General features: G+C 35.2%; 1 protein-coding gene across 1 annotated transcript in view; it reads left to right on the forward strand.

Moving 5' to 3' along the window:
* zzef1 (zinc finger, ZZ-type with EF hand domain 1) overlaps nt 1-13,427 on the forward strand; it is a 74,099-nt gene that overhangs the window by 27,346 nt on the left and 33,326 nt on the right. The window contains exons 30-42 of the mRNA XM_087253578.1: nt 2,318-2,482; nt 2,567-2,686; nt 2,945-3,106; nt 4,260-4,389; nt 5,970-6,108; nt 6,289-6,454; nt 8,019-8,281; nt 8,489-8,658; nt 8,787-8,910; nt 11,102-11,274; nt 11,412-11,692; nt 12,061-12,235; nt 12,332-12,464. Coding sequence (XP_087109704.1) covers nt 2,318-2,482; nt 2,567-2,686; nt 2,945-3,106; nt 4,260-4,389; nt 5,970-6,108; nt 6,289-6,454; nt 8,019-8,281; nt 8,489-8,658; nt 8,787-8,910; nt 11,102-11,274; nt 11,412-11,692; nt 12,061-12,235; nt 12,332-12,464 — 2,201 coding nt within the window. The remainder of the gene's footprint in view (nt 1-2,317; nt 2,483-2,566; nt 2,687-2,944; nt 3,107-4,259; nt 4,390-5,969; nt 6,109-6,288; nt 6,455-8,018; nt 8,282-8,488; nt 8,659-8,786; nt 8,911-11,101; nt 11,275-11,411; nt 11,693-12,060; nt 12,236-12,331; nt 12,465-13,427) is intronic.

Genomic DNA, 13,427 nt, shown 5'->3' on the forward strand with positions numbered 1-13,427 from the left:
ATCTAATAACACAGAAGTACTGGGATAACAGTTTATAGTTTAGATATAACCACTGATGTTCATGGTAAAGATTAAAATCACCGTCATATGCATTTAACTTGACGCTGAAAAATGAAATTTGTAGGCTGCCATTACGTTACTTAACCAATAGGTGGTGACAACCAGTCATCAAAAATATGCCACTGAATAATTCTTCAAAAATGAGAGATCTAGCAATGAAACATGATGTTTTATGAGTGAATAACTTAATCATTTATTGAAAATTATAGTTAAAATAAATATGGGTTGTACAAATTATAATGTTAATTTCTTAATTTAGCGTCATCAGCAACAGTAGTTGTAACAGTGAAGTTTTCATAGCACTGAATAATTTAACAATTTATTTTTAATTTAGCTGATTATTCATTTTATTTTAAATATTTTTATAGATTTTTGTAATACATGGAAAGTAAATGACATGTCTTCTCCCCTATCTGTCTGGTCCGATCGGTGACAAAAAAAACATAATTTGATCCGAACCTTGAGATATGTGATCCGTTACACCACTAATCAAAATCTGTTGAATATTGTAACATTTGACTGTTATATATTGTATCATGCATGTATGTGTGTTGTAAGGTATGTTAATAATATAAAAACGTTTGTTTTTGTGAATTGTGGGGACATTCCCTAGGTTTTCATTGATTCTATACTGTACATACTATATTTTCTATTGCTCTACCCTATTTCAAAACTCAACTCTTACAGGGAGCTGTGTACGGTTCTTTTTTTTTTTTTTTTCAAAAATACCTAATTCTATCTGATTTATTAGCCTTAAAAATGTGGACATCAGAAATGTCTTCATAATTCACCTTCTCCTTGTAATACCTGTGTACTGTAATACCTATGTTATGATACACTTTTTCTGACACAGACTGTAATAATGACACTGCAAAAAATAATCCTATTTAGATTTTTTTATCTTGTTTTTAGTCTGAATATTTAAAGTCTTGCATCAATAAGCACATTATAGACCATCAAAAAATGTCTTGTTCTCAGAAATAATTCATTCATTCATTCATTTTCTGGTCGGCTTAGTCCCTTTATTAATCCGCTGGCCTTTATTAAAAGGGCTGGCCTTTATTAAACCGGGGTCGCCACAGCGGAATGAACCGCCAACTTATCCAGCAAGTTTTTACGCAGCAGATGCCCTTCCAGCCGCAACCCATCTCTGGGAAACATCCACACACATTCTCACACACACACACACACACACACACACACACACACACACACACACACACACACACACACACACACACACACACACTCATACACTACGGACAATTTAGCCTACCCAATTCACCTGTACCGCATGTCTTTGGACTGTGGGGGAAACCGGAGCACCCGGAGGAAACCCACGCAAAGGCAGGGAGAACATTGCCAGAAATAATGTCAAAATTAAATGAGTTTTTCCTTAAAACATGCAAAGTAATCTTCAAATGGGTTTAACAAAATATTCTTATGTCCAAACCAATATTTATACAAAACAATATTTTTTGCTTGTCTAGAAAATGCTTCTTGATTTAAAAACTTGAATATTTGAAACAAGACAATAACTCTAAATAAGAAAAAAAAACTTTTTTTGCAATTAAAACACACACTTACAAGTACAAACAGTCACAGCACTATGTATTCTCAAATACACACTTGCAATACTAACATTCTTTATTTGTCAAAACATATCTTAACAAATTGAGTAGATGCCTTGCCAAGATTTTAGCTAGGAGTGAGTGAAATGCCACCACAGATTTCTCCTGAGTTGTGCCATTGATGAATTGTTTGGCTATATTATAATTATACTAAAGAAAAGGACAAACAGAGATGTATTTAGAGTTGTATTTTAAAGTTTTAACGTATATAGAAACACAGCTAGGAATTAATAATAAAATCAGAAAAATCACAGTAAGAGCTGAGTGATATGACACAATGCATAAAATATATGTTGCCTCATTACCAAGAAAAACGTCAAATTTCACAATATACATGTTCAATTTTTTTAGTTAATTTTATTTTAATCAAAGCCATATGTTTTACTAAACATAAAACTAAGAGCACAATTTATGTTCTTGTGAGATTTTGTTTTGGTGCTATGCCAAACCTAGCCACTGGGTGAAACCCTAACTTGAAATTTGACAACTTTCAGGGTATTTCAGGATTTGTTGCTCCATTTATGTTTATTGTGCATATATATATATATATATATATATGTGTGTGTGTGTGTGTGTTTATGTGATGGCCGGATGAGCAGTAATGATGTGTGTTTGTGTTTGTTCAGTGTTCTTCAGACTCTGGCTCTGAAAAAGGCACAGGCTGTAAGTGTGTGTGAGGTACTGGAGCTCGTGCAGCAGTGTATTCTCACCCTGGGCAAACCGCACCTCTTCCAGGCACCCTGCATTTTGTTTCTCCAGGAACTCTTGGCTTGCCAGAAAGATTTCACCAAGTATGTAATCCAAATTTAGTTGTAATTTTGGATGTTTCTAATGTCCCAAATCATTGTGATTTTATCTTTATCTGTCTTTCTCAGCTACTTTTCTCAGCTTGTGGGCAGCGGGCAGGAGATGAGGGATCGGGTCAGACACTCGTATCATCAGCTGGTTCTCATGCTAGTTGAAGCTGTGCAAGGCTTCAGTGTCCTGAACGAAAAGTGAGTTCTCTCTCATCTGGTTTTAAGCATTTGATCTACAATATACAATACAGAGTTGATGTTTAAACGTGATTTGAAGCAAGTGTGTTCTTCAGAAATAACACGACTAATACATTTACTTTTGCATTTAATTATTTAGCACATGCTTTTTTGTCACTTACAAAGTACATTTTTTGCTAATTAAGACAAATTCTAATCTTTTATAGCCTACAGCTGTTTGTCCTATATGTATGATGTTCATTGTGTGTGTGTCCTTAGGGTTCTGCTTCCTGCACTATCATGCGTTCAGACTTGTCTGCTGCATTTGCTGGACATGAGCTGGGAAGCTGAAGACTTGTCACTGTTTCTTGATATTAAACTGCCGGATCTTCTGCTTGCCATGTCCCAGGAAAACATCAGTGTGCATGACATTGCTATAAGGTATGAGACTTATCAGAGCCCATACATTTTTTGGAGACCTTGAAAGAAATCAGTTTAAAAGAATTTGAGGCAAACCTAGTTATTTAACAGTTCTAGTAAACAGCTCAGTTAACACCAGGAAAAAAATATCTATCTATCTATCTATCTATCTATCTATCTATCTATCTATCTATCTATCTATCTATCTATCTGTCTGTCTGTCTGTCTGTCTGTCTGTCTGTCTGTCTGTCTGTCTGTCTGTCTGTCTGTCTGTCTGTCTGTCTGTCTGTCTGTCTGTCTGTCTGTCTGTCTGTCTGTCTGTCTGTCTACTTACCTACCTACCTACCTACCTACCTACCTACCTACCTTCCTTCCTTCCTTCCTTCCTTCCTTCCTACCTTCCTTCCTTCCTTCCTAACTTCCTACCTACCTTCCTTCCTTCCTTCCTTAATTATGTATATACACAGATTTTTCTTATATGTTTTTACCAACTTTTTGTTGGTCATATGGGAAATTGTACTCTACAAAGGTAAATGGTTATAATTCATGAATCCAGTTGAATCCAGCCAAATTAGTTGGCCTTATTTTAAGAAGACTCTGTCTAGATATAAAAAAAAATAATTAAGAGTTTTAGAATATTTACTGTTACAAATATTTTAAGAAATATAAATAATACCAAATTTTAAATTTATAAAACAAATCCGAAACACTATACCCAAAATAGCTACTGCATAAAATTCAGACTCCATTGAGTTTTTAAAATGCATTCCTTTGTCACAAATCAACAAATTTCTGTCACAATATCACTTTTATCACAACACAGGTTCTAAGTATGTGATAAAGGAGAAAACGGTAATAAAATGAGGATCATGAAGCATGCTTAGTATCATGAAGAAAAATATAATAGAGACTTGAGTATAAAAATGGAGAAAGGGCGTTACGTGCAAGTAATTATTTTTGAACTTCTCACTTGAAATTGTTAACTGTTCATGTGAAAATGCTTAATTATGCTTAAAAGCATAATTGGTGAGCATTGTTTTGATTCCTGTATAACTGACACTGTTAATCGGTTTAATCTGCACCTAATCCTAATGTAACAAACTAGCCTTAAATGTATGCAATGCTTTATGTGACTTCTCATCTGTCCTTTTCTTCATGTGATGTGCTTGTGTAGTCAGTGGACAGAGGAGGATGAGATCGCTGACTACGAGAGGAACTGTGAATGGATGGATGAGTGTTTGGACGGCATGTTTGAGAAATGGTTTGACAAGATCAGCCAGGCCTCGGTGGAGGACAAGAGAAAGGTACGTATAGCAAATAAAGTTTCTGCACATTAAAATTCAATACCACAAAAGACCAAATAATTTAGACAATTTAATAAAATGTCGGATAAATAAGAACAAAAGCCACCTTCTAGGTGGAGGTATAGGATTGATATTTATTCATGTCATGCTTTTTGAACATGTTACTTTTGAACCTTCTTGCTTTGTTTAATCCTCAAACACAAGCAAATGTCAGCACCACGTTAATGCCTAATAATCATGAGATCCTAAGTTCACTTTGTTCAGGCAGAGTAAATATTTGAATTGACTTTAGTTCCAGAATGTGAAATTGATTGTTAACTGTGTGCTGGGTTTTTCTTTTCTGAGAAAGCATAGCCATATTTTACAAAGTTGTGTGGGTTGAATCCAGATGTCGCATTTTAGTAATCAAATTAATAGAAGACAACTTACTTATTTCTTAACCCTAGTGTGTTGTTGGGGATGTTTTCATCCACTCTGGGGTGATTTTGAGTTTTCATTTGGCCACAACATTCTTTGTTCTGCAGAAAATTGAATGTTTTTTGGTGACAAATCATTTTGGCAATTTGGCAATCAATTTTGGCACATGTTTTAGGGAAATGCATTAAACATTTCAAAATTCAGTAATAAACTCTGGGCAAATTTACTATACTTTCATTATGTTTGTGGCTGTTTTTGCCCCATTGACCATCATTATGTTTTTTGATCGCAAAGCCATCACATCATGTAATCACAATCATTGTTGCTGCATTTCCCTGTTGAGAAAAGTTTACATTGTTTTTAATTTTTACTGTTGATCATCAGTTGCAGAGCAAGATAGCAGAGTTTTTGCTTTCTATGTGGAGTATTGTGTGTGTGAGTGTGAGAGAGACATTTCGTCACCTTAGAATTATAAAGTTCTATCTGACATTTTTGTCAAAATTGAGTTATTCACATATTCTTATTAAATGACAACTTATTTACGTCATGGGATGTTTTTTTTTTTAAAGTTGTTTACATTTTAAGGCTTTTTATTTAAGAATAAATATTACACACTGTTTGTTATGGAATGCAAAAACTTTGAAGCTCAAAATCTCAAAATCATTCAGAACACAGATAGAACCTTATAATTTCAAGGTTGCGATTTGCGCACTTGTCTTAAAATGTTTAAGAAAATCAAAATAAGCAGCTTAGCTCTCAGAGCATAGTAAACATTGTAAGTGTATTTATGTACATGCACTATAATCTCATGTTATACCCGTAACACTCCATATAAAAGCCGGAAACTTTTTTTTTGCACTAACCTATCTGAAGGGTTAATGCTGCCAACAGATGATCACTTGTAAAAAATTACACATTTTACCGCTTCCCAGCAGGGAAAACCACCAACAACCAAGAATTTGTGATTATATGCTGTCATGGCTTTTCAAACAAAAAATGTCATTATAACGGAAGTGGGTCAAAAACAGCCACGAACATAACGAAAGGGTAGTCAATTTGAACTGTAGACAAGGGTTAAAAACCTGTGCTTATTAAAATACATTAAATAATTGATTTTTAAGAAGTGATTTTTTTTTTATTGGTGCTCATTTGTGGCTTTTTAGATGCACATGTTCATTGCACGCTACTGTGACCTGCTGAATGTGGAAATTTCGTGTGACGGCTGTGAGCGGATCGCACCGTGGCATCGCTATCGCTGTCTACAGTGTACAGACATGGACCTTTGCAAGACCTGCTTCCTCAGTGAGTCACACCATCACAGATGGCCATGACTTTAACTCTATCTACATCACAATGAAGCATTATTTCTCTTTATGTATACATTAGACGATAAATAATTCATTTATAGCTGAAGTTCATTTCCTACACATTTTTGCTTGGGTGGAGTGTGTGTTTTTGAACAGTTCTGTTCTCCTTATTCAGGCGGTGCAAAACCCGAAGGCCACGAGGATGACCATGAGATGGTGAACATGGAGTATGCCTGTGACCACTGCCAGGGCCTCATCGTGGGCAGCAGGATCAACTGTAATGTATGTGAGGACTTCGATCTCTGCTTTGGCTGTTACAATGCCAAGAAATACCCAGACAGGTAATACTCACAACAAATGAAAACATACTTCTGGCAGACTTTGAATTTTGGAATAATCTTGTTTATTATTATTTTAAACCAGAAATACTGGGTTTGTCTTTATGCAGATATTTAAATTTACAAAATGTAAGTGCTAATGTCAACCAGTTTACTCAAATTAAGTTTAATTGTTCAACCAAGCCAAGTTAAGAAGCAACATGCCATTGTGAATGTATGCATTAGGGCTGAACACTATATCCTTAGGGCATGGATATCACATGCATCTCTACAATAGTCACATCGCAGGATTAGATTAGATAAACATATTATTATATATATATATTAAAAAAAAAAATAAATAAATATATATATATATATATCACAGCAAAACCAAATATCACAATGTCAGATTTGTCCAACATTGTGCAGCCCTAGAATGCATTGTTTATAAATACTAATATTTAAAGTTACGTCTTTGATCATCGACACTCATCCCACTGTTTAGAGCAAGCAACATTTTCAACAAAACATCTGGAAATTCTTTTTCTGGAAATCTGGAAATATTTTTAAAGTGCAAAGTAATTAAATATGTTGTGTAAAATCGAAGAAGAAGAAAAAAAGCACAGAGGTCTAAAATAATGTTCAGAAACAAAGAATTAAACAGACTAAACATTATTAAATAATAGTAAGGGAGAACAAAAATTTTGATCACTTTTAAAATATTTGTTTTGTGTGTTTATCAGGGTATCGGCAGGGTCTTATAATGCCTTAAATCTCAAAAGCTAAATTTTAGTCCATTAAAAGTCTTAAATCTACTGAAATGTTGTGTTATAGGTCTTAAATCTTTTTTTAACAGGTCTTAATTTTCTTTTGTTCATGTATAGCTACCCAATCTAGCCATTAACACCCATGCAATCGCCAACAATCTATCTCAGTCAAACTTTTAACTTTTTATTTTGAAATTGCATTTAATTACTTTCCTCACATTAACATTTGCTTAAAGGTTCTCCATTTATTTACTGCTGCGGATACTGACCTGACCTACATAAAATTTTTATTAATGTAGACTGAAGTAATTTAAAGCTATATTTTGTTCTATATTTAGTAAGGGTTATAGGGTTTGTGAATGGATATATTTGGAAATGAAAAAAATTCAAGCTAAATTATTATTATTGTATTATTAAATTTTAATATTTTTGATAAATTTAGTAAAAATATTTTTAATTGGGATATTCAAAACAAATTTTTAGCATTTAGCCCTGTATAAGCCTAAAATTGATTTTATAATGATCTTAAAAATGTCTTAAAAAGTGTTAGATTTAACTTGGTGAAACCTGCAGAAACCTTGGTATAAATAAGGACACTTGCCAAAGCATACAAAACAGATTTAGTTTGTGTCTACTATAATTTATGATGAAAATGTCTAGTAGTTTTGTTGCTTAAAAAACTCCCTAGAACAAAAGTAACTGTAAAAAGTAAACGACTCATTTACACATGATTTTGATGCTTGAAACCCCCTTTTATTAATTTATTAATAATAAACATCATGTTCATTGATTTTTTTTTTCTTTCTCTGTGTCTCCAGCCATTTACCCACCCACCGCATCACTGTATACCCAATGGTCACCATCCGCATCAGTGACCGCCACAGACTCATCCAGCCCTACATCCATAACTACTCCTGGCTTCTTTTTGCCGCTCTCGCCCTGTTCACCTCTGAGCTGATCAGCGAGAAAGCACAGGATGGAGAGTCTCTGGATGATGTCACCCTGGGTAATGCTAGTGCTCTGCAGACCCAGTGCTTCGACATCATCAAAGAGTGCCTGCTGAAGGGACAGACTGGGAAAGGTAATCAACACATTTGTATAGGAAGTCAATGAGGGCATTTACAGGAATGTGCTTAAAGAGTGAGTTCACCCAAATAATGAAAATGTGAACTGGGACATTAGGTTATTCAATAAACTGATTTTTATCACGTAAGCATCCTCAGTAATGTCGCAATTAAAGAGATGTGCCATTATTGCGTTAAGTCCTGCTTGCTGTTGTTTTCTGTAGGTTTGCGAGCCTCTGCTCTATTGTCTCTGCTTTCTTCAAACGAATCAGCCACAGAGAGTGAGCTCTGTCCTGCGACGGCAGGTTCATCTCAGGACATCAGCAGCACAGACACCTCTTCACTACCCAGCAGCACAACAGCCATCTGCTCGCCCCCACTGCCCAGAGACAGAGTCAGTCACTGCACAAACAAACATTACTAATACATCCCTTGACTGCAGTCAGGAAAAGTGTGCTTGGCCTTAAAGGTCTATGTATAAAGATTCATAAATATCCTTCTCAAAAAATAATCTCTCTTTAGGGAGGAGGAGAAGGTGATGAGAAGAGGAGAAGAAAGCTGGTCTCTCAGGACACCTCAGACTCATCCTGTGCTAGTCAGACTCCCTCAGTGTCAAGTGAAGACACACTGTCCCCTGGAGTCAGAGGTGAGCTCTCTTATTTTTCTGTAAATGGATGGTTCACATAAAAATGAGGATGCTTTTAAAGGTGCTGTATGTAAGATTTTGACTCTTCTAAAGCATAAAAATACCATAATATATTTGGAGATATTTAAAAAAACATGCTAGCTAAGTGAACATTCTTGTTTATCTGAAATACAATGCTGAAGTCCAATATTTTGCTTTTAATAATGTGTTTTCCTTGCCGGAATGTCTGTCTTTGTTTTGGTAATTTTAACCTGCCCACTGCCAGTTTAGCCAATTATATTCCAGCACCCGGGGTTGCCTTTGTGGAAAACCGCTTATGTCATTCATTCATTCATTCAGAAAGGCTCTCATAGCATGTGTCCATGACCGAAATGCGACCTCCGGTGGACAGTAGCAGACTCCGAAATGAGACGCAGATTCAGAGTTCCACATAAGGTTATAAATTAGCAATTGATAAAAAATAATACAAGCGTAAACATTAGGTAAGCAGGTTGCATTGTAACCCTGTACCCTAACAACGCTACATGAGGAAGACGACCGGAGGAAACATGAAATTTAAATACTACCATTCAGAAGCACAGTATATGCACTCACTCACGAAATGATAAGGTTTACAACCTTATTAATACATATTAATCCTTTTTAACAATATTAAATGTACATGCTGAATCACTGATATGTGTTGGTTTGCATTATTTTACAGATCTTAAGTTCAATTTTAAACAGTTTATTGTATTTTTAAGATCTGAGGTAAATCTGCTGCTGCTTACAGTGGTACACGTCAAGTAAAATGGCATTTAAACTCACATTGTTTGCATTTAACACTGAACAAAGCACATAAGGTGTACCTGAGGTAAACAGCACTGTCAGTTTGTCCTGTTGATCAGCTGCAAGAAATAGAAGACACTTCTAATATATCAATTTGAGGTGTTAAAACAAAAGAGGTTAGAAGAAAACTCCTTTTAAAATGGAAAAACCATCCCATCATGTACCGTTGCTTTTAATTAGAACACGATTTAAGTCAGGCTTTACGCTCGATCGTCAGACTCGCTCCTGTTGGTTCTTAATCTGGCTACCTGTGCTTGCGTTTGTTTTGATCCAGGAATGCAATACCTAGTTCAACAACTGGGTGTCAAACTTACATATACAGCACCTTTAATTTATCCTCATCTAAGCTGTAAGTGACTTTTCTCTTCGGTATAACATTAAAATAACATATTTAGCTGAAACTGTGGGCTTCGTTTGGTCGTAAAGGCCATTCAACCATTATTGAATCTAAATAAATCAAGGAAAAATTAGCTCTTGGGGTCGTCTAATGTTGTATGAGTTTACATGGATATAACATCCAAAAATACACTGCATGAGTCAAAATGATACATGTTTCTTTTATGCCAAAAATCATTAGATTTTTAATTGTTGTTGTTTGTTTAGTAATATGCATTATAATAACTTAAAAGCTTTAAGGTTAATTTTCTCAATATTGAGATTTGCTTGAACCCTCAAATTCTAGAGTTTTAGTAGTTGTACCTCTGTTGCCAGATTGCTTTACAGATTGCGTTGTATATTAACAAACCTACATTAATAGAAAGCTTATTAATTTAGCTTTCAGATAAGGTAGGTCTTAAAGTATTAAAAGTTGATAAAATAATGTAGAGAAATTTAAGGTTCTTAAAGTATTAAAAAGACTTAAATTCTACAATATTTTGCAAGGTATTAAATTTGATTTCATTATTGATTATGCAATGTATGGTTATATGTTATCAGGATGCTGTGTAGTTTATGAAATCAATTAAATCCTACTAGATTTGACAGCATGCTGCTTTGTTTACTGCAGTAACCAAAGCAATACCATTATTTTTAGCAGTATTATAGGCCCCAACCTGCTGAATTAGCTAGATTATATAGATCATATTTAGTATATTAATAATGTTTTAGTTTTGGATTAGTTTCTTACATTAATATTTAGTAAGAATATTGTAAGTTAAAATATCTTGTTTTCCGGTTGAAAAGTGGTTATATGTTCTTAAAAGGTATGTAAAGAGTTGTAAAAAGGTCCTAAAAGGTATTGAATTTTACTCTCTGATTCCTGTATATACAGTACTCTGTTTATGCTGATAACTGTATATATTATGTACATATTTGTATTTCGCAGTTTATGGATTTTTATTTATTTTTTCTTCTTCGGTTTTAGGTTCTGAATCAAGTGGAGACACCATCACATCTCCTACCTCAGAGAACTTGGATGCATATAAAGAACAGGAGGAAAAGACAGCCCGGGGGCCTCTGCAGGAGCATGTGTTCGCCGAATGCTCCAGGGAGAGGATTCTGGGATTGCTGGCAGCCATGTTACCTGCAACCAAACCGGTAAAAACAAGCTCTCAGAATAGTTAGAGAATAGTTGAAAAAAGTTTAACATATAACCTGAAATCTGTTTTGTCTCTCATTCATATTATACCTCTGTATAACCTTATACTAATATACATGTAATGAATGTGCTATAGGGCAGCCCGCTGTCATTGTCCAGCCTGAGCCCCATCCTGCCTCTGCTGTTCAGAGTGGTGATCTCCAACGCTGGCTGTCTGAATGAGACGTATCACCTGACCCTGGGTCTTCTGGGACAGCTTCTGTTGAGGATCTGTCCTGCGGAGGCTGATGCAGCTGTGACCGAGGCTCTGACGGACAAATTTGAGCTGCTTAACCTTGGTGATGGAGCAGCACTTGATGTCGCTGGCTGGAAGACCACACAATTGCTTTTTAGTCTGGGAGCTGTGTGTCTGGACAGGTATGGTGTGATGGGATGTTCAACATATGGTTATAAAAGGATCCGTTTGATTTGAATAGGGAGATTGAGCTAATGCATGGTTACAAACTGTATAACTGACCATATAGCAAGTAATTAATGTGTTAAAGAGGCTTAGTATTGTTTTGTTTTGTGTTGGAGTTTAATATTCGAAGTCGATCATACCATTCATTAGAAAGAATGCATTTAATTGTGCATAATAGTTTTATTGGCTCATTTTATTAGTCTTGTTGTGATAGCAGTACATAATATTTTACTAGTTTGTTGGGCTTGCTGACTGAAATTAAAAGTTTGTGTACATATGCCCCATTTAAATGATTGTGGTCATCTTCTGTCTTTTATTATTACAGTCGTATTGGTCTGGACTGGGCCTGCTCAGTGGCGGACATCCTACGAAACCTAAATGTTTCCTCCCAGTGGTGCACTGTTTTGGCATCTTTCACTGACCACTGCATCCTGCAACTACCACAACATCTCAAGAGAACAAACCTCTTCACACTGCTGGTGCTCGTGGGCTTCCCTGAGGTACGATAAAACCATTGATACTTGATAAGCCTTTACACACTGTGCTTAACCCTGGATTATCATCATTCTTAACTCTTGTTTTAACCCTGATTGTAGGTGCTTTGTATGGGCACTCAGGCTGTGTTCATCGATAACGCCAATGAACAGCACAACATGATTCTGCTTAAACACTTCACAGAGAAGAACCGGGCTGCTGTGGTGGACGTGAAGACTCGCAAGAGGAGAACAGGTGTGATAAGAGCTGTCAGCAGGTCACACTCATCTGTCAGATAGTCTCAGCTGTAAAAATACCAGCACTGCCACTCGGTTTAAAATCCCATGACTGTCATAGATACATAAACACACCTTCATTTATGAAGGGTGTTGGTGCTTTACACTCGTGTTGCCCTTTTTTGCGCATCTTGAGTAAACATACTGGCTTCTAAGGCTTTAAAGATAACAGAGCAAATATTTGGCCACAATGCTCATTTCTCAGTAGTAAAACAGTCATGTGCTTAAAAAAAATAATGCATGTTTTTTGTTTGTTCAAACTGCTTTTCAAATTTCAATTCTGTCAATCATCCACTGAAAACATGTAGCATTGTTGATTATAATGGTCATTTTTTTCAGATTTTGGTAAAGACGTCTTTTAAAACATGAAAGCATCCTGTCCAAAATCAAACAAAAAGTGCTCAGGGGTAGCTTAATTAATGTGTTGGTGCTTTTTGGGCAAGGGATTCATCAGAAAAAACAGCAATTGTCGGTTCAAGGCACTCAAAAATGTGGAAAAAATAGTAAAAAGTCTTTTTTTAAATGGCTTTTGCTTGATTAGCACTGTGAATAAAGGCTTTTTAATATTTTTTACACATTTTTTCTTTGCCTTGGACTAATTTTTGCTGTTTATAAAAATTCTGTAATTTTTTCACCATCCACTTATTCCAAATCTAAAGCTTAACTAGCAATTTAGTCACCCTCAAGTGGTTGACTTCCTAGTATAGTGCTTTATAGTATTGTTTTTATGCTCTACCTGTAATCATTAGTTTTTTCAAAAGTGTGTTTAGATTTGTAAATGTTTTAATCAAACATTTGCTCTGAAGTTCTAAAAAAAGTGTGAAAAAATAATCACATATTCCTGAGTGAATTTTTGCGAATGTAATTTAAAATGTAAAAAAGAAATATATATAAACTATTAATTATTGAAAAATACTTTATA

This window comes from Danio rerio, chromosome 5 (genome assembly GCF_052040795.2).
Source record: "Danio rerio strain M-AB ecotype USA chromosome 5, GRCz13ab, whole genome shotgun sequence".
Lineage (NCBI taxonomy): Eukaryota > Metazoa > Chordata > Actinopteri > Cypriniformes > Danionidae > Danio > Danio rerio.